Source organism: Eptatretus burgeri, chromosome 5, assembly GCF_056783735.1.
Source record: "Eptatretus burgeri isolate ZD-2024b chromosome 5, Ebu_testis_v1, whole genome shotgun sequence".
NCBI classification, from domain to species: Eukaryota; Metazoa; Chordata; class Myxini; order Myxiniformes; family Myxinidae; genus Eptatretus; species Eptatretus burgeri.
In genome coordinates this window covers 20,813,016-20,840,109 of record NC_140965.1, presented here as the reverse complement: position 1 = coordinate 20,840,109, position 27,094 = coordinate 20,813,016, and the positions used below count along the sequence as shown (strand labels likewise).

The 27,094-nt window shown below is 45.4% G+C and overlaps 1 protein-coding gene and 1 long non-coding RNA gene across 3 annotated transcripts in view; both read right to left on the bottom strand.

Annotated features, from left to right (window-relative positions):
• Window positions 1-1,220: 1,220 nt before the first annotated feature.
• On the bottom strand, window positions 1,221-19,533 carry LOC147026017 (uncharacterized). 2 transcript variants are annotated; one of them, XR_015058081.1, is made up of 6 exons: window positions 19,461-19,533; window positions 12,622-12,863; window positions 11,762-12,384; window positions 11,296-11,392; window positions 10,883-11,039; window positions 1,221-10,539 (listed from the first exon to the last, which is right to left on the bottom strand). It is a non-coding gene; the product is annotated as an uncharacterized LOC147026017 (long non-coding RNA). The 2 variants fall into 2 exon arrangements; XR_015058080.1 differs by having other exon boundaries at window positions 11,296-12,384.
• A 101-nt stretch (window positions 19,534-19,634) lies between these two features.
• The window catches only part of LOC147025997 (uncharacterized), a 175,543-nt gene continuing 168,083 nt past the window's right edge, over window positions 19,635-27,094 (bottom strand). The window contains exons 10-11 of the mRNA XM_085883564.1: window positions 25,521-25,632; window positions 19,635-19,924 (exon numbers count right to left, since the gene is read on the bottom strand). Of these exons, the coding sequence (XP_085739690.1) occupies window positions 19,635-19,924; window positions 25,521-25,632 (402 nt within the window). The remainder of the gene's footprint in view (window positions 19,925-25,520; window positions 25,633-27,094) is intronic.

Genomic DNA, 27,094 nt, shown 5'->3' with positions numbered 1-27,094 from the left:
TATCCGTCTTGCATACCACATGTTCACCGCCCCATCCCTCTCCCTTCCACACATCTTCTAATGTCTATGTTCCCAACTGTTTTGTCCTTCCCACTCCCGACCCACCTGTCTCATACTCCCCTTGCTGTGCGTTGTCAGCTCTCATACGAGCCTCAACAAGGTATACAAAAAAAATGTTACGAGATGGCATCCTCTTCCAAAATAATCCCATCTCTTCAGCGTTAAAAACCTGCTCTGGCATAAATGTTTTTTCCTTGATTAGTTCCATGAGCTGTGGTGGATAGTTTTTCACAGCGTCATGTTCTACCGATGGTTGAATTGGAGCCTTTGGCTCTGGGTGCTGAATGAAAACGTGAGTAAATCCACAATGATTTCTCCCATTTTACCACATTGGACTCGCGTTCACCACATTGTTGATTCAATGATTCAGTAATGGTGGCCCACAGATTTTACCTCTTGTCAACGTATCTAACAACTCGATTTTTCCACAATGTCAAAACCTTTCTCTGCCTTTTGGCACAATTAATTGAGTCCATTGTTTTACGTTTGGCACCATTATTAACTGTTGTGTGGCGACCAGGTCTTGGAGATCTCGTATTCCAAGATTTCCAGACTCATTTCCTGTTCGATGATGATTCGTTATTAAACTGGGCTTCATTCCATATGCTGGTCTGATTATTACAATAAATGGTGCTCAAGAATCAAAAGAATGAGAGGTCATCGTATATGTGAATGAAAACAATGACTCACCAAAGCTCAAAAGCCACGATTGGTTGAAATGAAACGGTGAAAACTAAAACTGAACATAATTGGTTTTCTGCTGTAGAAGCAGATTCCTGCTACCTCTTGTTCTTCTTCTTTCGGCTGCTCCCGTAAGGGGTCGCCACAGCGGATCATCCGCAATGATCCGCATAGTGATTTGGCACAGGTTTTACGCTGGATGCCCTTCCTGACGCAACCCTGGTGGCCTCTTACGACACAGCGATATGGTACACCTATTCTAACCGGGACATACACCGGCCCAGTACACTGGTACACACTTCGCCGACCTCGGAAGGATGACAGGCTGAGTCAACCTCCTGGTGTATTAATTCAGTGGTCCAACGGGGCTTGAACTCAGGACCTATTGCATCCCAAGCCGCTGCCCTAACCACTGTGCCAACACCAGGCTATACGGATTACTGCTACCTCAAGACAGTAAAAAGTAAGTTAACATGCAAGCCGTTTATTCAGTAAAATAAGACACTCCTGTATACAGGAGGAAGGCCCAGACTGCTGCATTGTTACAAGCTGAAGACAACTCGTCATTGAATATTGTACGTATGTATGCAGTTTCACCAAGGTGTGTCTTGAGAACAGATGGGACTTTGTGAACTTTAAAGTTGCGACATAGAAGGATAATTGGTCTGTTTTGGAGCTTGCTTATAGCCCCAGGAAAGGGTGCAGCGGGGGGAGAGATATTGTGGATTCAGATGGTCATCAGATCGATAAGGTTTTGCAAGGTTCTTTACAACTTCAGATGAATGTGTATTTTGCCCTCTACTAGTTTTCCCAGCATACGTTTATGAAATTCTTTTCAAAGCACGAAACTCAGTTAATTTTGCCTTTTCTACACTATTATAAATGCAATTAATAATCCAGTTTCTACAGTTCCCCCTTTTGTTCAAACAGAACAACTTTATGATTTGTTCTGTAAGAACAAACCTATGCAAAATCTAAATTTGTCGCGTCTTGCGGCAGGCTCGTTTCCACCGGGTAACCCAAACTTGCGCTCTGTGGTGGGTTAACACCCTTGTGAGTGGATGCAACCCCAAAGTGGGCCTCAACCTCCCCATCCCACAGAGTTGGGGCGCCCAGGCGATTTTGGAAGGAAAGGAACCCTGTGCACACCGAACATATACATCCAATAGGTCATCGCCTTTTTCAATTTTACTTATCAAATTCAATTTGAGCAAGCAACTCAAATTCTTTTTCCCTTTAGTTTTAAAGATATCTCTATTATTCCACATCTCTTCATTGCAATCATCCTTCTGCATTTCGTTCTTGAGCAACAATTGTTGAATTCAATTACAAAAAGGGTTTTTGTCATTCCCAAGGGCACAAGTGTCTTTACTTTCATATTTTCCAAAAAATCCCACCACACGGTGTCTCAACTAAATTTTAAACTGGGTTCTTCATTTGCTAGGTTTTCTGAGTCTTCAGGATCTTCAGAGATGCTCAGAGATGGTTGATCCAGGGAAACTTCATGCACCACCATCGTTGTAACTGTGGTAAATTTTCACACACACACACACACACACATCATTACTTTTATGCACACTATGATGACAACAATTGCAATGAATATCAGAAGCCCAACTAACAATATGTAGAGTATCCATGTTCCCTATCCACCAAAACACTCCCATTAACCAAGATCTGAACCCCTCCTTCCTGAAAATAGTCATGGTACTCTGCAGCTACCTTCCTTTCGTGATGTTCCATGTCATGGATATGTATCTTTCATGATGCCTGGGGTTCCACGAGATTATAAATTCGTATCCTTATATCTATCCTTGTCCCAGTAATTTGTCCCTCAAGGGTTACTTGTGAGCAAACCCAACACATGCTCTTGTAATGATATTGCTAAAAAGATGTTGAGTGGATGTCCAGTTATCCCTTTATGTGACACGATTCCTCGTTTCAGGCTAACAGTGTCTATGTCCCCTGCATCCCGTTTCACAGGGGGTGCATAATTATATGGAAGGGGCAAATAAGTGTTTGTCCCATATATGCCTTTCTCATGTAATTGGTCCTGATGTTTACCTTATTCTTCGATGCGTACTCTGTCATGACCCATTCATTGTTTCCCCAGCTCTCGGCCTACCAAACCTTCTGCTCTCCATGATATTCTCACAATGCCCTCACTGCCTGTTATCATCCATATTGTCACAATTATGCACGTGCTCATCAATAGTACTGCTATATATTTCATAAACCTCCGGTAACATTCTTCCCACTTGCGGATTTCCTTTTTTCTCTTTACAACTCCCTGTATGCTTTTGCAATGAGATGCGTGAACCTTACCTTTGCACTTTACAACTGTGTTGGTGACCAATAATACCTGATGTGGTCCAGTCGAACGTGCCTTCAGTGCGTTCCTCCACTTGAACACCTTGATGTACACCCAGTTACTGGGCTGGATGCTGTGGTGTTCCTCTGCAGCTGATCTGGTCGCGCTTGTCTGACCTGCGAGTCAAACTGTTTGACAACCTTTGTTGAGGCAGCACAAAAGTTAATCGTTGTCTTGTCCATGTATGATGTATAAATAGACATGTATGTAGACATAATATAAGACATAATATAAGACATATGAAGACAAATAGACATATAAGACATAATAGACATGTATGTCCATGTATAAAACCATATCTTTTATAGACACTTTACCAATATTATGATCGAGTGTTGGCTTTGCAGTTAGAGTGGTGGCTTGGGATCCTGGAGTCCTGAGCCCAAGTCCTGCAAACCACCGAACCAACACCAGGGGGTTGACTCAGCCTGTCACTCCTCCAAGGCTGGCAAAAATGAACATCAGTGTACTGGCAATAGGGAAACTGCATCAGTGGCACAGCCATGCCCCAACCAATGATGCAACCAACAGCCAAAAACGCAGCACGCACTACGCACAGCTTCTGCAAAAAATTTCTGCCACAACTACAAATCCTGGAGCATGCCATGTTCGTAGCACCTCCTTCTACATCCCTCTTTTGCTCGTATGCCACTTTCGTGAGCCAAACGAGCAAACAATAGTAAAAGCACATTTCGGGCAACCACTTTGCCCTCATGTGAGACCCAAAGTTTTGTTTCTGTGTTATAACAGCAATCTATTTTTCTCCCATTTCGCTTTTTCAATTGCCTCAGCTGCTTCCTGCAGTGCTGCAATGTCGTCAGTAGTCAGCACCCTTTCCTCATTTTCCCTTTGACTTGCAATTTGCTATTTGTTGTGATTTTGCTTCTTGTTTTGCTGCTAAATCAGTATTTCCTTTTGAGACCATATCTTTTGCTTCAACATTTCACGATGGCTATTGGCTTCTCACAGTTCCACTATCAATTTACCATTTTTGAATAGCATACCTTGCAATGTTATATACCCTCTAATTTCCAAAGTTCCCCTACATTGTGTGCCATCCTGTAAACATATCAGGAATCTGTGTATATTGTTATGCTTCCATCCTCGGCAATATTGCATACTGCAATTAGCGCACATAGTTAGCCTGCACCCTGTTATTTGAAAATCTTCGAGGTTCCACTCAACACATACCCTGGGCATGCGACAGCTGTAATTTGGTCTCTGGTACTCCATTGCCTTTGACAGCCAGTGCCCCCAAAAGGGTTAATATGTTCCCTCTGCAATCATCCCCTGATGTCAAGCAAATCAGCAAATTATCCACATACTGTATCAATAACGCCTATGGCAAGCACTGAAATTGTGCCTCTGTCCAAACATCTGACACCCATCTTTAAAATAACTTTACCATAATATCAGCTCAAAAATACAACCCAAGCTCGTTCATCTATAAATTAACAAATTATGGCACTACTTGAAAATTACAACTGCACTTTCCGAACTTTCACTGATGCAAATTGGTCTATGATGTGCTCAAAGTCAAAGTTAGTTTTTTTTTCCCGTTTCTTCTCTTTCTACACTCAGCAGAGCAAGATCACAGAGTCTGCGTTGAACCATGGAGACTCAAATATGAAAATATGTTTTAACTTGCTGAATGATCTCTCACAGTTAGCGATGGCGATTGCTATGGTTAGCATTATCTGAATAGCAATACAAAGATTGAGGAAGACGCTTTCATCTCCAAACTGAACAATAAATTTGAGAAGCTCTTCAGGTCTTAATATTTTCATGTTGGCCTGACTTGATAGCAACATTCTGCAATCCAAAATTTCTTCATATAGCTGCTGTCCATCAACATCAGAGTTTGTACATTTCACCTAAATTTTCACACTCTTCTTATGGATACAAATTTGTCGGGCAAAGATGAGCAACTTCATAAACTACATGACAGTCTCGGCATAACCACTCGAATGCCAATTCTGCTCTTCAAAATTGCCCCTCAACACCAGGCAACCCTCGAACAAATTTGCGCAGCCTCTGTGCCCGGCTGAGTTGCGTATGTATTATGTCCACAGCCACAGTTGCGAATTAACTCATTCTTCATTCAAACATGTCATGGTAACCATGGTGACCAGATACCTTGTCTCGTGGTTCCTAAAGTTGTTATGCACACGACTGCAATGACGCCTTTCCTGACCACCACACGTGATTCTAATTCCTTATAATCGCCTCACATGGAAGACACAACCTTTCTCCACCCAAATGCCAACTATCAGTGCTCAAACAACCAAACACGGGAGAAAGAGTGAAAAGTTATCCATTTTAACTCACCCTGTATCACAAGCACAATGTAATCAAATCATTGAATTGATATTCCACAGACTGAGATGAAACAATCTGTTCCTCCAATTTATTAAATTGACTGACCCTTTTTGAGTCGTCCATATACACCGCTAATACAACTCCAAATTTTGAAAGTAGTCAGCACGAACCGACACATACCATTTTATCCTTTCCTGATCACCATCAGGAACGCAATAGCAAACCACCTTGTGTAATCCTTGCACTGAGGTATAAACTCCAGTGTTGTCACCAGTTGCCATGGTTTTGGCATGGCATCCTCAACCTGCCGTCATCTACCTACACACACACACTTACCGTCGTGTATCTGCCTGCACAGGCACATAATGAGTGACCTGTACCTGCATGCTCCAACATGTGGTGCTCTCTGCCACATCTGCACAGCTTTTACACTTTTAAATCTTTCCACTCCTTTTGTGCTCACCAGCACACGAGGTACCACAATATCAATTTCCAATCAATTTTAGATATCATCCAACTACAAACTGCCACAACCAAACCAGCAACCAAACTAGCCAGTGATGCAACCACCCATCCATGTCAATATCATAATTGCCCCATTATGCTCAAAGAATTGTCATTTTTAACATGTCCATCACAGTGCACTTTGTGATCAACAGATAAAAAACGAACAATTATTTTCAGCTTCAACCCTTTTTCCCCAACAAACGTTAATTTCCTTATTTCATTCAGTTTTACAAAAAATATATTTCTTCCAAACCAGTTTCCCCAGTATTTTAAAGACGAGCTACCCCCAGGTTCTTTTCCCCCTCATCAGGCAAATCTCGCACACACCTTGACAAGCAGGCAAATTCACAGCAGGGTGTTTCTTGCCTCCCACCTCACTTTATTGTTTTGCTCTCGTGTACGCGAACAGCTGTTGCCTACATTTCTTTTTAAGATGTAGATTTATTCTTTTTCCTTTTCTCGAAACCAAACTAAAACTACATATTCTTTTTAAATAGGATCTTGTTATTCAACAATCTCTCTACTGCATCCAGCTTGATGACCTCACGTGTTCATGCTTGATCCGAAGGTCAATTGTCCTTGCAACCTACTTTGCATATTCAAACACAGACCTTGCCTGCTTGCTTCACACTTGAGCTTCGTGCAGATTTCATTTTAATTCTCTCACGCTTGAATACAACTGCGTATGTGTTCAACACACACGTACTCACATGCATTAAAATGTTGTATGCAAATTATTTCAGAACATTGACTCAATATAAACACCTTACATTAAATCACATTTGTTCCATAGGCAATGAATCCCTTTGTTCATTCATTGGACACGCTCTCTCAGCTTCCATCTGAGCTGGTTTATTATCTGCAATTATTTTTCATATCTCCATCTCTACTGTATGGATCCCTGCAGCCTTAAATATCGCATTCATTGAAGTACCACCACTCTCTCTCTCTCTCTCTTGCTCTCGATTTTTCTCTTCTTGGATTTTCAATTCTATCTTGATGAAATCTTTGCTTTTTCTGTTCACTGTCCACAACTTCACATCTTTTGAAGTTGTTGACCCAAAAGTCTCATTCATACACTCGGCATTCGTCTGCTCCCTTTTGATGTTAGTTCCCCCTTCGAACACTCGTCAGCGCTCCCCCTTGTTAGTTTCGAAGTCTAAAGATTTCGTAAGTATATTGATGACTTCCGTCATCTGTTTGTGTGTTTGTGTGTGTGTTTGTTTGTTTGTGTGTGTGTTTGTGTGTTTGTTTGTGTGTGTGTTTGTGTGTTTGTTTGCAGGCACGATAACTCGAGAACGGAAGAAGCTAGCAATGTCAAATTACACCACCTGATTCAGGAGGGTGGTGGCTCGCGCTGATTAGATTTTGGTCAAAATCGGTCAAAGGTCAAGGTCACAGTGAGGTCAAACATCCAAAACATAACTCGAGAACGGAAGAAGCTAACAATGTCAAATTACACCACGTGATTCAGGAGGGTGATGGCTAGCGCTGATTAGATTTTGGTCAAAATCGGTCAAAGGTGAAGGTCACAGTGAGGACAAGCATTCGATTTTTGATGGTTTGGAACAGAATCATCGTAGAAACTTCTGGTTTGCGTCGCTACCTTCTCTCGAGACAGCTTTTATTAGACAAGGTCAGAGGTCAAGTCGACGATTTCATAAATACCAGTCTATGACTGCTTGTTTGTTTGTTTTTTAAATTGCTGCGAGCACTTATCAGCGCTCCTTTTTCTAATTTGCTCCGAACAGTCATCTGCGCTGCCCTGTAAATTGCTCCGAACACTCGTCAGCGCTCCTTTTTCATTTTCTACAGTGATGAAACCCTTTGGCCCCCGACTTTCGTAAACTTTGGCAATAAAGTGCCCTCGTTACTTGCCCTTCTCGCCCTCCTCGCCTCACCGCCCTTCTCGACTTGGCAATAATTTTTGCACCTTTCCGCCCTCTTGACTCGGTGATACTGTTGCGAATTTGGAAGCTTACTGCACACAGCAGCCGGGTCCTATAGATCAGCTATGTCGGTAAGTATGTGTTTCTAGTGAGGGTCCCATCCTATGTTTAATGGGTGATTAATTGTACGTGTGCTGTGAGTTATTTTGATAGTTAGGATTTAAATTACCAACAACAACAACGACAACTGCCCTCGCTTCCTTCCACCATCATGCACAGGCACCATTGCACACGTGCGTGTCAGCACGTACGTGGGCAGAGTCCAGTGTGCTAGGCGGGGTTTCTCTGGACGTTGGTGTGCTGGCTTCGCCACAAATATGGGCACAAGCATTACACTCTGGCTTCGCCCCAAATATGGGCACAAGCGTTACGCTCTGGCTTTGCCCCAAATATGGGCACCAGCGTTGCGCTCTGGCTTCGCCCCAAATATGGGCACAAGCGTTGCGCTCTGGCTTCGCCCCAAATATGGGCACAAGCGTTGCGCTCTGGCTTCACCCCAAATATGGGCATAGAGCCTTCCCTCTCTGCCCAATGAGGGAGTGCGAGCGTGGGATAAGATTAGCGAGCGTGGGTCAAAGGTAGAGTGGTTGTCTTCTGGTCTTCGGAGGAATTGTCTTCTGGTCTTCAGACGTCTGGTGGTCTTCTGAAGCCAGTCGTCGCCTTCCTGGGGTCCCGCCAACAGAGCATCTTTTCTTGTGGCCTGTGTGCCTGTCCCGCGAGGATCGCCTGCCTGGGCTTGGAGCGACATTGTGTGGCAGGTTCAAGTGCTGCTACACCGGATCGTCGAAGATCACACGAGGCGGAAAGGTCCAAGAATAGGCTCTGACCTCCAGCTCGCCTTTCCTCAAGCTGGAGGCCTCCAATAAAGACCTGATGGGTCCGTGCTTTTTGGGTGTACGTGTGTGTGTGTGTGTGTGTTTGTGGCGCCAGTCTATGAAGTAAAACTGCATAAGTGCTTGTAAATAAACTGCTATTCCTTCATTATTCGGTTAACTCTGCCTTCTTGCGTGCTCTGCTGCCCCATTATAAATAAATATCCCTTTTGTTAAATGTTCCAGCTCGTTTCTGTGTTTCTTTCATTGGCTTGGCACGGTGTGTATTGAGAAATTGCGAAGCCGTTCGGGCCGGTAAATTGTTCATTTGGTACGACGGGCCTTGGTAATCTCCGCTTGGGTTACACACGGTTCGAGCTCGGTAACAGCTCGTTCCTCTCGAGGTCTGTCGAGGGTGTGAATTCTCAGGTTGCTTTATCCGCGTGGGTAATTAGGTACATTGAAATTTGGCAATTGACCCTTCCCCACGCAGTCGAATTATTGGCGATTCATGGTCCAGTAAGGGACCCGTGCCTTTCGGACCTCTCCAAAAGGCACGACCGCAATTCTGGTGTGTTCGGTGGAGCCGACTCTACTGCTCCCTCAAGCGGTCGTGCTCGCCACCGATACACGGCCCAGTAACAATACTAACCCTCTCGCCTCTCCGCCCTGCCAGACTCGGCAACTCAAGTTCTATGTGCAGTGCTTTTACGTTGTTTTTAATACAACTTTAGCAAACTCGTCCGCGCATTGCTTGTGCCCCCCAACTTGTGATATATGCTTATCAAAATGTTATCCAGCCTCCAGCACGTAGTGCATCGACGCTGTTTTATAGAACTTGACAAACTCATCTATGCAACACCGATGATCCTCCACCTTGTGATCAAAATACCGGTGCTTTTATCAAAACATACCAGATGTTATCCTGTCTTGAAGGAATAAAACCCATTATTTCCTTTAATATCTCCTTAATGGTTGACGCCGGTCCCTTGCCCCGACGAAAAACTCCAAAAGTCTTTTATTTTACTCAACAAACTGCTCTGTACATATCCTTACATTTTTTAATCTCTGGTTCGGGACTGAGTAATCCTGCGTAGAGAGCTCGTATGCCTGGGAGAAACACGTTTTCCAGCAGAGATCTCTCACTATTGGCTTCATCAGCATTCACTCACAACCAGGCAGAACTCTTCTCCTTGGATGGAGGCTGTCATCCCATCCTCGTCGCCAAACTGTGGAAGCAGTTTCCTGCTACCTCAAGACAGTAAAAAGTAAGATCACATGCAAGCTGTTTATTCAGTCAAATAAAAGACACTCCTGTGTACAATAGGAAGGCCCCAGCCTGCAAGCTGAAGACTCAACTCCACATTGAATATTGTACGTATATATGCAGTTTCACCAGGGTGTGTCTTGAGAACAGATGGTACTTTGTGAACTTTAAAATTGCAACATAGTAGGATAATTGGTCTGTTTTGGAGCTTGCTTATAGCCGCAGGAAAGGGTGTGTGTGTGTGTGTGTGTGGGGGGGGGGGGAGATATTGTGGGTTCAGATGGTCATCAGATCAATAAGGTTTTGCAACGTTGTTTACAACTTCAGGGGAATGTGTGTATTCTGCCCTCTCCTATTTTTCCCAGCAAATATTTATTAAATTCTTTTCAAGGCACGAAAGCAAGTTAATTTTGCCTTTTTACATTATTATAAATTCAATGAATAATCCAGTTTCCACACTGCGATTGGTTGAAACCAGCAATACTTGTGCTTTTACTCCATTACAAGATGGCTATACTGCGAACCATTCGTGATCTTCGATCGCAGCCCTCCAGGTATGAATGTCTCCCACTCCTTTGACAAGGTCAGAGATGGGGGACATTAAAAATGAGCGCTGTCTGACCGATCGATCATCCGTCCATCGGTTTTTGAAAGATCACATACACAAAAGTACATGAACATTTTGCTTTCATAATACAAATATCGATTAATCATGACATTGTCTCAACTTTATGAGATCATGGATTCCATGAGCTGAATTATGTTGTCACGGCATCCATCTCAATAACTTTTCTTGTGCACGTGATATATCAAAAACCGTTGAACATTCAGCTTTCATACAACACAGAACAATTCCTTATACCATCCCAAAAGTAGGGGATAGAGAGTATCAGCTCGGTGTTATTATTAATCTCACCAATCAGCAATAAGCACTTTAAATCCATTGACTCCGTTCTCCAATGTCTCCTGTATCCTCTTCTTTGTTCTTCAGTACTCTTCTTTAAATATCAATCCCTTGCACAAATGAAGTCCATGTCATGGAGCAGTGAGGATGACTCGATCGTGCTGTATGACTGCCAAGAAGGGAAGTGAGTGATTATCTCCGCCACAGAAGGTGGACGGAGGTTATATTTTGACCCGCCTTGTTTGTCTATCTTTGAGTCGGACATCTGAAAAGGTTGCAGATGGAATCGGACTAAATTTGGTAGACATGTTGCATGTGTGACAAGGATGAATTGATGAGACTAGAAGTACCCACTCACTCTGGGAGCTACCAGAAGGGACATTTTATTTTCATTGGGATTATTAATACTATTGCAGAGTACCCACCGAACGAGAGATCTTGTTCCAAGTGTGCAATATGTTCTTCTGACACATCCATTTGTTTGGGCGGTGTAGAAGCAACAGACAGTTGCCTCGATAGCTCCTGAAAATAAAATAACCATGGTTAGGTATATGAAGCGAAACCAAGCTGTTAGGGTGCTTATGTGCACCCGAACAGCACCGTAAATGCTTGTGTGCCAACATAATACATCTTGGTTATTTCGGTCGGATAATTCCAATTGCACCCAGCCTCCTCCAAAAGGAAGAAAATACCAAGAGGGGTTGACAAAAAAAAACCTTGGACGGAATCAAACGAAACTAGAACATGCACAACTTTAGGGTGTCCTCATTAATCCCTGATGGTTTCAGCTCCCTCGGTCAAATCTTCTCGAAGTAGATGGTAATACTGAAACAACATCAACGAGATTGTGCAACTGATGAAGCAGTATCAGTTCTGCGAGGAAAGATTCACATTGCTTTCATGGTGATTCGTTGAATTGAACCACAAACGAGACCACGCTGTTCATAACAGGCCGACAGCCGAGACGCTCGGAGATTAATGCACACACCTGGGAAGATAGTTAAGCACTGCACAAGAACGACAAAAATACACGGACACAGGCAAATTGAATGGACAAAATAATAATGTTGGAACAATAATAAAATATGCACAATAACAATAATTCAAATTGTAATAATGAATGGAAAACGTGAGGAAAACTAAATCTAAATGGAATTGAGGAACCTCCACACAGACTTAAACACAGACAAGGGGAAAATGAACCAAAGAAAACTCCCTCTGTTGTCCCGGCACTTAGCTGTGTGCCAGAGATGGTCTTGAGGGAGCTTTGAATCGAAGCGCTTCAGAGACGCATCCAACAAAATGGTGCCAAGCTGCCCTCTCGCCATGGGCAGAACGCAAGTCAGGCAATTCGTGAGTAGCAATTGACACCAAGGCTCAGAGACCGCCGTGCAGCTTCATTTCACGAGCGAATATGCCGACCGTTCCTTGTTTTTACACACACCTGAGCTGCTGCCCCCAACAAGGCCTCTTTCATGTTACTCCATTTTCCCCTCCACTCCATCCTCTTCAGCCTGAAATGAGAAGGCAATGACATTGTCCAGAATTTATATTGTGAAGAGATTGCCTCCTTTATCTCAAATCTGCCATTATGAGGAATGGGTATATGCAAGACAAAAAATATGCACCACAGTTTAAAGGCTACAACGTACAAGATTACTATATGGAACCGTTTTGGACAAGAGCTGAGCAAAACGCACATCTCTAACAGGAAACGACAAATCACAAAGGAATCATTCAAAGTTTATTACCTGGTTTTGTTTGACCTGGTTAAAATTCTGCTCTTGGCTCAAACTTTCATCATATTCCGATTTTCACTTTTCTTTCCACCACTTGTGTCATTTGAATTTTGAAAGCAATGTTTGGAATGCTGACTTGTTCCAATTCTCTCTTGGGATTGTTGCTTTTCGTAGTTTTAAAGAGACATTGCTCTCTTATTTCTTTGCCACTTTTGCCTTCTTGTCTTCTTTCGATTTGTTGTCTTGAGAAAGTCCTTTTGGGAGAAAGATGCACAAGTTGAACACTTGTATGAGTATGACTTGCAAGCATGTTCTCTCCAACAGCTGATTTGCTACAGACAAGTCGAACAGTCTATGCATTGTAAGAAATGACTATTTCCCTGCATTGGCTGATGACTGCCTTAAGCTTTTAACCCATTCTCCAGGTCATAGCTGAGAAAAGGTTAGCAGTGAGGCCATCATTGCAAAGCAACTCACTTCTCACTGGAATTTGTAACCTCAGCCTTGAGCCCATCCCTGATCAGCTCAATTTCTTCGAGTATAGTTTAAACACAGTCCATCACTGTCTAAATGTGTACAAGTTATAACTCATGAATGAATGTCACAAACAATTGCAATAATTTGTGGTCAGAAAAAGTCAGTTATATTTACTTAAATATCACAAATACGAAACATCATATTTCATTGAAAGTGAAGCCTGAATTAGTTCTGGAATCTCTGTTGAAATTAAATGTGAGTGACATTGTTTGAATAGCTGGACAGTTTTGAAAATGTGCAAGGAAAGAGTATGTCTAACAATACCAACCCATGGACCATAAATCAATGAAGCGAAGAACCGAAAACAGTGATTAATATTCCATCACGGTGCAATTAAAAGCTGCAACGATGCTCTGGGCATAGAACTAATCAATTACAGATATTTAACACTCAAACATTACATTAAGTGGCAGTTCATTGACTTATGATGTTGGTAAATGGGAAGCCATGAAAGAGTGTTTGTGAAAAACAAAAAAGACGGAAGACAATAGTGATTACGCATAAGTTTATGGTGAGTTTTTGCACCCATGTGATGGGCCAACTGCCTCGGCTTTTACAGCTCGTAATCACCAAACTGACAGCGACATAGGCCCCTACACTCCACTCTACCACAGAGCATGGCCATGGTGGCAGGGAAAGAAGACACCAATCGAAAAGGGCAAGGAAAGTAGGTCTCATTTCCAACTTTGTCAAAAATTGGCAAGCTCAATCCAACTGCTAGTGCTGCAAGGAAGACACCACTCAAAAATTTATCTCATCATCGGATGTGGAAGGGCACACCCACATTGCTCAGCCCAGGCAAACGACTTGGCACAGCTTGGTCCCAAACACTGTTCAGCTTGCCCAACATTGTCCCCAAACAGCAGTGCTTTCACTTTTTCCTTGGTGCTTTCACCACAGAATATGAACTTTCAGTTGAATATTTTGTGGAAAAACATATTGAGCTCAACATGGTTGGAGACATTAAATTGATCCATGAATAACTCACAAAAAATATTATATAATGCCAAGAATGGTGTCTGTTCATGCATTCACGTCTCCCGTTTATGGCGGCCACTTCCCATGCTGCGTTTAAAAAGCTCCATATGCAGGCAAGGCTAAACATTCAACCAGAAAAAGAGCCCGACACTAAAGAGATGCATTTTAAATGTAAAAATACAGTGGAACACCAGAGGGGGTGCGTCGGGTGTGTCTGCACCTCCCTCCGCCCCAAGAAAGGTCCACATTATTTTGAAGCATTATTTTTAATCACATTTCCTCAGGCAAGCTGAGGGAAGATGAAGCAGAAGTGAGAAAGCTCACTTGATCTTGATTTTCAGTACAAATACACACTGTGATTAAGGTTAAACTCTCGATTTGATGATGTGATGTTAGTCGATTCTTGTGTTTTTATTTATCCTTTTTAATGGCTGTTTAAAGATAGCGCATCAAGGTTCACCACGGATGACTTTGCTTGCGAGCAGGCTGCAGTTCGAGGAAGACAAGTGAAGTGTTAATATTGTTACGGTTGTGGAAATTTTCAATACACCAGAAAGGTCCTCAGGTGAGATATATCGATAACTTCATGTGTAGTTAGCCCACACCCATTGTTTAGAGGGAATATGTGTGATTCATTCGGGCTGCGACACTTTAGTTAGCCGTTTTTTCTTTTGCTGTCGTTATTTTAGTGCAACCACAATGCCAACCATCGCCACCAACCTCTCCACAACCAACATCTCAACAACCGCGCCATTCACACCACGACGCCACCTTCAAAACATTCCCCACCACCATCTTCACCACCACCCACCTGACGAACGCCATCCTACATCCACCGCACGGCCACGATCTCCGCGGGACGGGTGAGGGACACGGGATTGTGTACTGAAGGTTCTTGCGGGAGCCCGGGGGAGAGGTCTCCCGCCTGAATTTCTCCCGCCTGATGGTCGTCGCGCTTGGTGAAAAGGGGGAGGGGTGGGGCAGCTCGCTCCCGATTGGTGGATGCGTGGTGTGACGCGATCAGGGAGGAGGAACGCCCCTGTCGAGACCTTTCTCGAAACGCCTCGAAGAGGGGTGGAGCGAAGAACGGGGCGGAGCGACAGGGCGGAGCCCCGTGCTACAAAAGGGGGCGGACGAGGAGAGTTGCGCGTGCTTGATCCCTTTGTACATGACGGTGTGGTGAGAGAGAGAGAGAGAGAGAGAGAGAGAGAGAGAGAGAGAGAGAGAGAGAGAGAGAGAGAGAGAGAGAGAGAGAGAGAGAGAGAGAGAGAGAGAGAGAGAGAGAGAGAGAGAGAGAGAGGAAGCTCCTGCTCGAGAGTTCCTGGTCGGAGGGTCAGTCGGAGTCGGTGCGGTCCCGAGACCCTGCTGGTGGGACGGAGCGTCTGCCATTCCCCTCTCTCGGCCACAAGTATCGACAGTTTCTCCCCCCCCCCCCCCCCGTCCGCACCGAGATAGCGCCGGAAAACCCCGTTCGTTCCCCAAAACCCCGTCCGTGGCGTCGAGCGGCCAACACGTGCCGGCGCGAAGCACGAGCTCACCGACCACGCTGGAGGAGCTGAAAGCTGAGGGCGTGGGAGAAGAACTCGGTGCGCAAAAAGGGAAGTCGCCACTTTTGTTTCTTTGGGTTTTGTGTAAGGCCAAAAAAAAAAAAATGTTGCATTGGCATAACCCGCCCGACCTTAAAAATTCCGCCGACCCTACGGTTTTTTTTTTATCGATATCAAGTATCTCGTTGATTGCGATCGCGATCGCAAAAACCCGGAAGTGTTTCGGACAGAACCCGCTGCACGCTGCGCTATGCATATGTCATAGTTTAGCTCGCTGCGTGTGTGTGTGTGTGTGTGTGTGCGAAACGGCTCTGCATATCATCTGTACGAGGGAGAGATATTGCGCCTCGCTCGATCAGTACGTCGTCTGTTGTTTCCAACATGGCCGCGTACTCTATCAAGATTACTGGCATGCTTGGGCCTAAAAAACTGTTCAGCGTCTTACGAAAATGCGACAAAGATGCGAGGCTTGGAGATATCATTCAGGGAATTGCAGACGTAAATTGTGACACTGCTCCAATACTTTCCTCTGTGCAAGCGTCTAGCAGTGATGGAGGGTCCTTTTCGGACGTTTTGGCGGTGGAAAAGGTGTCTATCTTAGACGACTTCGGTTATCGCTTCGTCGTCTCTTGGGACCACAAAAATCTGTTCGATTTAGAAGAAATTTGTCTTACCAGAGGTAAAGACATGTTTTGCATGATTTGTTAAAAAAAATTACTTCAACTTGGGCGATTATTTGACTTAGAGAGGTTTGACTTTGGCAGAGTTCACTGTATTTGCTATTAAAAATGTTGATATATGTGTGAACAGCACCGAAAAGGCTATAAACCAGCATCTTGTGTATTCCCCTGGAGATGGTGCCTGAGATATCTCAGGCTTGGCAGGGGCTGATTCAGGATCTTGGGGAAAGGGGGGCTTCATCCGCCAAAGGCGAAAGGCCCGAGCCCCAGCAGGAAGTTTGGGGGGCCTCCCCCAGGGAAAAAAAAAATATATTTAAAGGGTCTTCATATGGGATTTCCTGGCATCTGACGATATAATTTACACATCTTAGAGCTGTTGTCAGTGGTGTACCGTCGTACTCAGTAGACAAAGCATTGGAGGGGCAGAGTGTTGTTCGTGAACAATGCTCTGCCCCTCCAATGCTTTGTCTACCATGTACGACAGTACGCCACTGGCTGTTGTAAAAACTACAGTCAACCTTGTCTAAGTCGAATCTGTTAGGACTGAAGAAATAGCTTAGATTTAAAGGTGTAAAAACAAAAGAATATAAAGAGAAGAGAACTTGATAAGATCTTTGACTTAGGCGATTATTCGACTTATGCAAGTTCGATTTAGGCAAGGTTCACTGTACTAGTTTTTTTTTTGAGTTGGGGGGGGGGTCGCCGACAAAAAGGGGGGGTACTCGAGCCGAGGGAGATTTTGGGAGGGATTTATTAAAAAAAAAAAAAATCCCGACCTACCGACCCTATTTTTCAGTGACCCGTTACGCCAATGCAACATTTTTTTTTTTGGCCTAAATGTGTGTGTGGTGCCAGTCCGTCAAGTTTTGACCAGCATAAGTGCCAGTGTAATTATTATATTCGGTTGTAGCTCTGCGTTTCATTCTTGCTTTTGTTCTTGCCTCTGTATACGTGCATGATTAATTGTTGCTGACTGGAAATACGTGCTTCCGTGTGTCGCGCATTAAATGTGCTTGGCCAATTGTTCCCCCGTTCCACTTCGTCCTTTCCTTTTTTGAATCTCCTTCTTGCATTACGTAAGGGATTGATAGTGGGTTTAAAACACCCGGTATCTAATCTGAACCGTCAAGGTCGACGAAAACTCCGCTCGGTTATCCCTGTAGCACAGAACGAGCCGCTTAAGCGGTTCGTGTCCGTAGTCGACCTGTGGCGTGGTACAACCCCTCGGTAGGTTACCCGTGCGAGTACTTAGGTATACCGACTTTCGGCGATTCACCCTATTTCGCACGGGTAGAATGAGGACTGGGTTGTGGTGAGGTTAAACCCCCACCCGTGACTAGCTCCTTGGCGATAGTTCCAAGAGGGTCACGACTGAATTGTCCGTTCCGGGGGGCGACGCAGTCGCCATTCGAATCAAGCGTCTTCCGACGCATCCGGGCAGTGTCCATCTCCTGACGCGTCCTGGCGGTATCCGTCTCCAGATGCGTCCGGGTGGTGTCGTCTCCCGACACGCCTTGGCGGTGTCCGTCTCCCGACGCATCCGGGCGGTGTTAGTCTCCAGAAGCGTCCGGGTGGTGTCCGTCTCCCGACGCGTCTGGGTGGTGTCCATCTCCCGACGCGTCCGGCAGTGTCCGTATCACGACGCGTCCGGGCAATGTCCGTCTCCCGACGCGTCCGGGCGGTGTCCGTCTCCCTACGCGTCCGGGCGGTGTCCGTCTCCCGACGCGTCCGGGCGGTGTCCGTCTCCCGACGCGTCCGGGCGGTGTCCGTCTCCCGACGCGTCCGGGCGGTGTCCGTCTCCCGACGCGACCGGGTGGTGTCCGTATCCCGACGCGTCCGGGCGATGTCCGTCTCCCGACGCGTCCAGGCAGTGTCCGTATCCCGACGCGTCCGGGCGATGTCCGTCTCCCGATAAGTCCGGGCAGTGTCCGTCTCCCGACGTGTCCGGGCGGTGTCCGTCTCCCGACGCGTCCGGGTGGTGTCCGTCTCCCGACGCGTCCGGGCGATGTCTGTCTCCCGACGCGTCCGGGCAGTGTCAGTCTCCCGACGCGTCCGGGCAGTGTCTGTCTCCCGACGCGTCTGGGCGATGTCCGTCTCCCGATGCGTCTGGGCAGTGTCCGTCTCCCGATGCGTCTGGGCAGTGTCCGTCTCCCGACGTGTCCGGGCGGTGTCCGTCTCCCGACGCGTCCGGGTGGTGTCCGTCTCCCGACGCGTCCGGGCGGTGTCCGTCTCCCGACGCGACCAGGCGGTGTCCGTCTCCCGACGCGTCCGGGCGGTGTCCGTCTCCCAACGCGTCCAGACGGTGTCCGTCTCCCGACGCGTCCGGGAGGTGCTTGCCTCCCGATGCGTCCAGGTGGTGCTTGTCTCTGGGCACATCCGGATGGAAGTTCGGCTTCAGAGGTGTCCGAACAGTGTTTGTGGCCAGACGGCTTGGCTCCGGATGCGTCTGGTGGGTTTTGTCTCCGGACACGTCCAGGCGGTGTTTTTAGTATAACCAGTAGAAAATGGATTTCAAACATTATTTTGTTTCCAACTTCACTGTTTTTCTCTGCAGAATAATTTTGATGAGACAGCATGAATCTTAATTAATGCTCAAATGCATGTTTGCCTATCCTTCCTATCATCTCACACCGTCATCCTTCCTCCACCCTTCCTGACTCGCACACCACACCTCACTCCCCTTCCCTCCTCTCTTCTCTCTTCTTTTCTCTATCACATTGCCATAACACTTAATAAATGTATATATATATATATATATATATATATATATATATATATATATATGTATGTATGTATGTATGTATGTATGTATGTATATCTCTCTCTCTCTCTCTCTCTCTCTCTCTCTCTCTCTCTCTCTCTCTCTCTCTCTCTCTCTCTCTCTCTCTCTCTCTCTCTCTCTCTCTCTCTCTCTCTCTCTCTCCTTTTTTAACCCTGTCAGCGAAGTGACGGGTGGTATTTGCTCGTAAATAGTAAAATTCGATTCGGAAATGGGAACTTGCTTGTGATGTTCACTAGAATCAGGAGACGTGAAACTGCAAAGTCACAGCGAACAGAGAATCAGTCCCTTTAGATTTATAAAGGCGTTTCCTTTGTCTTAAATCCACACCTTCAGAGTCTCGTCCTCGTTTCCTTTTCCCAGGAATCTTGTTCTTTTTCCCTGGCTCCACCATTATCTCCTGCAAGACAAAATAATTTGGAACATCCAGAAACTTAAGTTATTACCATGAGATGTCATTTTATTCGATAATGAGCTGTTCATGTGAACATTTCAGTGAACAATTTAAAAACTACAATGTCCTGGATAACAACGTTGAACCGTTTTGCCCAAGAGCTGAGCAAAACGCACATATCTAACAGGAAACCCCCAATCACTGTGGAAGCATTCGTTTGTAACCTGGTTGTGCTTGACCTGGTTACAACTCTTCTCTGTCATCTGAGTTTGGCGAAACAATGCATTGATCGCTGACTTGAACTTATTCTCTCTTGGGATTGTTTCTTTCAGTACTTTTAAAGAGCTATTGCTCTCATTTTCCTTTACCTCTCTCTCAGATTTGATATTTTGAGGAGATCCTAGAGCGAGAAAGATACACATGATGAACACTTGTACGTGAATTACTTGCCAAAATGTTCTGTCCAATTACTGATTATCTACTTATGAATGTTATAGTCCGCTCGCAAAGGTACCCTGTGTTGACAGACAACAATGGCTCCCTCCTCCCTCCCTTCCCCTCCATGCTCCCACCCCACACCTCCCTCCAGATTCCCACCCTGCCCCTTCCCATCCCTCCTCCCAACACCCCCTCGACTTCCACCACCTCCCTTTCCCATCCCTTCCCTTTCTCAACCCCTCCCTCCAGATTCCCACTCCAGCCATTCACTTCCCTCCACCAACCTCCACCCTTTCCCTCCCTCCTCCCACAAAGGCACCTGGCAGTGCCAGATATATAACATGCAGGTAGTGGACAAAAAAAAAAACATGGAAACAACTGGGTAAATGAGGGACACCAGGTATATTGAAAGCAACGGCTTCCACACAAGTGTAGCCTACGTGTTCAGCAAATAACATTCCAGGATACTTCGGGTCATTATAAAAATGCTGCACAGGCCTGGTTGCCTTTAATTATGGCAAGTATGGCTGCAAGTGGAGACCTCAGTCACTTTGAGAGAGGGATGATTGTTGGGGCACATTTGGCAGGAGCTTCAGTGACAGACAGCTCAACTTATCATGTTTCACGAGCAATTGTGTCTCAGGTGATGTCAGCATATAACATTCCAGGATACTTCGGGTCATTATAAAAATGCTGCACAGGCCTGGTTGCCTTTAATTATGGCAAGTATGGCTGCAAGTGGAGACCTCAGTCACTTTGAGAGAGGGATGATTGTTGGGGCACATTTGGCAGGAGCTTCAGTGACAGACAGCTCAACTTATCATGTTTCACGAGCAATTGTGTCTCAGGTGATGTCAGCATTGAACTCCAAAAGAAAGACATCATCAGCAAATGGCAACAGTGGCAGAAGTGCATACTCCAGGGACATGATATCCATGCATTAAGTGCAAGGCAAAGCGGGCGAGCAAATGCAGATCAATTGACTGTAAATTTCAACCTGGGGTACAAGCAGCAAGTTTCATAAACAACGGACCACAGAGAACTCCACAGAGTGGGACACGATCTTTGGGTTGCATTCCCCAAACCGCTCATCACACCTGAAAATGTATATTTGTGAGTCAGGTCAGGTCAGGTCTGGGAGCATACGCCAGAGCAGCACATCGCTACGTCCACTTTCCGTTGGTTCTCCAGAGGCCTCCATCTGGCCATCCGCCAGCTGGATGCTGGGCCCATCCCCATCTCCTTGAGATGCTGATCAAACTGATGCAACCATGAGGCACGTCGCTGAGAGAATCTCGTGAGCAGGATCAGCATCAGGAAAACAAGCCACATGTCCATTCAGCCGCAGCTGATGCTCACGGACGATGCAGGTAACAAATCTCATGTGAGTCTCTCTCAGCAACTGCTCGTCGGACACAAAATCTGACCAGCGAGAGCCAAGGATTCTCCGAAGAGACCTGGTCCTAAAGGAATGAATTCTCCATCTCAGATCCCTGGGCAGAGTCCAAGTCTCACATCCATAGAGCAAGACTGGTAGCACCAAGGACCTGAAGACTCGGACTTTTGTCTTCCCACACAAGTACCGGCAGCATCCACACCCCATGATCCAGTGAATCCATGACTCCCCAGGCCCAACCCAGATGTCTGTTGACCTTTGGCTCACAGCCAGTACTGACATGAACATCACTGCCAAGGCAAGTGAATCTCTCCAGAACCTCAACATCCTCACCACAAGCAGGCAGAGAGAGAACAGCAGCATCCAAGATGTCAATGAAAGCCTGGATCTTAGTTTTGACCCAGGAAACCCATAATTCCAGCGGCTCTGACTCCTCATTCAGCACCTCGAGGGCCCCCAAAAGGATATCTGGAGTCTCCGCAAAGGTAACTGCATCATCTGCGAAATCAAGGCAGAGATCTTGATATTCCCAAACGATGCACTGCAGCTTAATCTCTCCGACATCCTCCCCAGAATCCAGTCCATACAAGTGCTGAAAAGTGTGGGGCAAGAGCACATCGCTTACGAACTCCAGTAACAACTGGAAATAAGTCAGAAATGGCACCACCACATCTCACAGCACTCTCAGTACCAGAGTATAGTTCAGACATCAGATCGATCAGTTTTGGTGGAATCCCACGAAGACCAAGAAACCTCCAGAAGGCATGCCGATTCACTGAATCAAACGCTTTACAGAGATAAACACAGGCTGCAAGCAGCCCTTGCCGAAACTCTCGTCTGCATTCGGTGAGGACCCGAAGAGCAAGGATACGGTCAATCGTTGACCTCTTTGATGTAAAGCCTGACTGCTCTGGACGCTGGTGCTCAAGCAGATGGTGGAGAACCCTTTCAAGAATTATGCGAGCAAAGACCTTGCCCGGCACTGAGAGCAGCGTCACCCCTCGGTAGTTGTTGCAGTCTTGGCGATCACCCTTCCCTTTCCAGAGAGGTACAACAAGGCCCCTCTTCCAGTCAGTTTGGATGATGCCTGTGTTCCAGGCAGAGCACAGAGCTACATGCAACGACATGAGTGCAGCATTTCCACCAGCCTTGAGAAGTTCAGCCTGGATGCCATAGATCCCTGGAGCTTTACCCCATTTCAACCGGTTCACCTCAACCTGTGTTTCCACAAAAGAAGGTGGACCACAGTTGATTGGAGGGTCAGCAACAGGGATTGTAACACCCCTGACGTCCAACTCGACAGCTGGTGGATCAGCCTGGCACAACCGCTCAAAGTAACCGTCCCAGCGGGCCTTCACTTCGGACTCCGCTGTCAAGAGCCCAGCACCCTCTGCTCTAACTGCAGCACAACGAAGGACGGTCTTGGACGAACGCAATGCACGAATTCCCCTGTAAGCAGCATGAGAATCACTTGACCACAGGTGATGCTCTACCCCCTCACAGATTCCTCGCACATAGGCCTTCTTGTCCACCCTTAGCGCACGTACAGTTTTACGCCTCAGCTCCCTGAACAGCTCAGCTCTGCCATTCAGCCTGGCCCTGCGACTCTGATCAAAGGTATCCAGTGTCCCTTGAGAGACAAAATTATTCTTCGCCCTTCGGTGAGTTCCAAGACATCCACTGGCAACTTCAAGGACGGTGGTCTTAAAGGCACTCCAAAATTCTTCAGGATCCCCCAAAGCACCCAGACCCCTCCAAGTCTCCACTCAGCCTGTTCGCAAGCTCCTCAGCTACCCTCTCATCCTTGAGCCTGCCAACTTCCAGCCTAGGCTGGGATGGCACTATTCTCCTGAATTTAAGGTGCAACTTAAGAGTTACTGCAACAAGCCAGTGGTCAGTATTGAGGAACTCAGCAGTCCTGTGGACCCTGCAGTTCTGGATCATCCTCCAACGACCATCAATGAGCACATGGTCAATCTCCTTTGCCACACCACCAGCATTGGAATGCCAAGTCCAGCGATGAGCTTGTGGGCGCTGAAACCATGAACCAGCCACCTTAAGTCCTGAAATTTGTGAGTCCATTGGTGTAAAGAGCACAAGCAATGGACTACTGAGCAGGAGAAAAATGCAGAACGGTCAGTTGAAATGTCCTTCACCATATTCTCGACAAAATGGACAAGTACATGTGTGGCGCCAACTTAAAGATCTCCACAACCCTGAGTACTTCGTTCCAACAGTGAAGGGCTCTGGTGGTCTTATGGTGTTTTGGGGTGCATTGTCCTTGAATGGTTTGGGTACAGTCATTCCCTTCGAAGGCACAGTCAATGCTGATCACGACTTAATCGAACTTAGTGATCATCGTCACCCCATGTTGCAACATTTATTTCCTGTTGGGAAGGGTGTCTTCCAGGATGACATTTCCTCCATCCTCAGAGAACGTGTCATCGCCCAATGGTTTGACGAGCATGACACTGATGTTCTCCATATGCCATGACCTTTCAGTCACCAGATTTAAACCCAATCGAGTATTTATGGGATATTCTGGAATGATGCACAAGACAGCGTTTTCTACCATCGAACAGGTGAGTTGATTGACTTTCTCGTGGAAGAATGGTGCCACATCCCACCTGCAGAATTCCATACGGTGGTAGACTCTATGCCATACTCCATGCAAGCCGTAACCGGCCAGACGTGGTGGCCCAACACCCTATCAAATGACTTTACAATGTTCCCATTTTTTTGTCCAGAACCTGCACATCTATTCGATTACCACAATTCAGCACATATTTACAGGTAAACATTTTATTTATCAAGCTGAAAAACATGAACAGAAAGAGCAACGAATTTCAACATATTCATGCAATGCTTTTGGGTAGAAAATATTAAATGTTTTTCCAGAAAGGGCCAGAACATATAAAATAATTGGTTTGGTGTTCCAACTCCAGAGCAGCCCACATATAGTTGACCATGTGAAAAAGATATTCAAAATCTGTTTTTTTTGTTGACAATTGGAACACATTCTCTAAACTATGGTGTGCAGATCAAAAACCCTTGTTTTTGAATTTTCACAATTGAGTGGAAATTTTTTCGAAGGGTGAATGAATTAAAGTATTATTACAATAAAATACTACACCGAGAGGTGTGGTCATCTTTTTCCTTTGCAGTACATAGCTGCGAGTGGCATCATTGACTGAGGGTGTGGCAGTGTTGCTGATGCAGTGCCCCAGTTGGTGAGAGCAGGAATTTGGAATTTGGCCAGGATGCTGGGGATAGCTTGCCAACTCATTGCGATAGACACTGCAAGTGGATATTTCATGTCCACTCATTCCGGCAGACAATTTAATCAGTTGGTTGGAGTCGATCGTGTTTCCAAAGTAAAGCTTTTTGAGTAGGCTGAATCAAAATGGCAGCCAAGACACCTGCAAGCTGAAGTTGGGCTGACCAAGGATAAACCTTTCATGAAGGTGAGCTGTTAATTATCTTCAAAATGGGTCTTTAAATTTAACCAAATACACAGTTTTCATTCATACACTCCCGAGGAGCTCCACTTGGAATGCATGCAAGATTTGGGGCTGTGGGATTTCATGGTTTTTGGTTATGGAGGACACACACACACACACACACACACACACACACACACACACACACACACACACACACACACACACACACACACACACACACACACTGACATTTATTATCATAGATGCTTTGTACCAAACCACTCTTTCTCTGCATTTTTCAATTCCCACCTTTAGCTTTTAACTCATCCTTCCAGGTCATAGCTGAGAAAGGCCAGCATTGAGACGGTCATTTCAAAGCAGCTCACATCTCACTGGAATTTGTAACCTCTGCCTTGGGCCCAATTCTGATCAGCTCAATTTGTAATTTTATAGCTTTAACACAGTGCATCACTGTCTAAACATACACAAGTTAACTCAATGCTGAATGTCACAAAACGAAGCAAATATTTTGTGGCCAGAAAAAGTTTGAGATATTTCCAACAATTTGCCAAAAACTAAATGACATTTTATTGAAGATGAAGCCTGAGTTCGTTCTGCAGGAACTTGCTCAGGAACTTGGCAAACAGGAACTTGCTCGTGAAGTTCACGATAATCAATAAAGGTTGAACAAGGAATCAAAATCAGCAGAGCATCAGTACCTTTAGATTTGCAAAGGCGTTTGCTTGGTCCTGAATCTGCACTTTCACGGTCACATGTTCGTTTGCTTGGCCCATGACTCTTGGTCTTTATGAATGGATGCACCAATATCTCCTGCATGACAAAACAATTAGCTCCATCCAGAAACTAAAGTTCCTTAATGAGAGAGTCAATAGAACACGATCCCCTGTGCAATGTTAAAGCAGATAAATGACATTAAAACCCCAGCTAGGGACAGCAAGGTGACCGAGGATGAGACTTGATAACGGATAATTAAATAATGTCCTTAATTATCTTCAAAAAGGGTGTATAAAGGACCCAAACACCCAATTTTCACTCAAGCACTCCCTTCGTATGAACGCAATGTTTCAGGCCCCTAGGTTTCATGGTTTTGGAGTTATGGAGGAGATGTAGTACACTATCTGACACTGATGCACTGACACTTCTTTGAAAAGATGCCATAATCTTTGACAGAGTGAGCAGCTGAGAGATGCACATGTCTGTGTTGTGGGCAGGGTGATTAATCAATGTGTGTCATCCTTCGGATAGACGTTAAACTGGAAGTGAGCTTGCTGATATATTAATTTCCCTTTTTTTTGGCCTGCTCAATCATGGCTTGATTTGGAACAGCCCACAACGGTTTCTGAAGAATAACGTTTTTTTTGTTCTTTTTCCACTTTCCTCACCCATGTCACTGAATACATGATTATCATACCAAATAATCACTTGATACAATGCAATGCTCACCATCGTGAGATGGAGACACCAGCGTTCATTGCTTAAATTAATTTCTGCACATGCTATAACCTGGAGAATCTCTGAATTGTGTTGGCTAAATTTCAAAATGTAAACTCCGAAATTGAACTTATCAGCAGTTCTGACTGCTTAAAAAAGTTTAACATCCATACATCCCAAGGATGGATGCTAAACTGGACGTCACACCTTCCGGAATCCCCCCCTCGACCACTCTTCACTCTCACCTCCCCTCCTATCACTCTCCCCTCCCATCACTCTCCCCTTCCCCACTCTCCATCCCTTCCCCCGCTCCCTTTCCCACCCTCTCCCATGCCTTCCACTCCCTTTTCTCTCTATCTAACCTGTCTGTGTCTCTGCGTCTCTGTCTCTGTCCCTCCCTCCTCTCTGTCTGCCTCTCTCCCCCTCCCCTCCAATATATATATATATATATATATATATATATATATATATATATATATATATATATATATATATATATATATCTCTAACTTACATCCTTCCCATCATTCTCTCTCCCACCCCTCCTCCCCCTCATCTCCACCCCCCTCCTCTATTAAGTGGACTATTTCAGACTGACGGTTTAGTTTTCAATGTCAAAAAGCTTCCACAGAGTGTAGCATGTATGAATTATATTTGGAGTGAAAAGGTCGCTACATGTATGAACATGTACATGCATACAGGCGTTAGTCAGGTCGATAGCATGGGCTTTAAATGCTGCCGGCCAGTTTTATGTAGAACCCCCCAATTAAAAAGAAAAAGGTATTTTCATTTGTTGCTATCATAAGGGACACTCCATCATAAGGGAAGAAGAAAAAGAAAA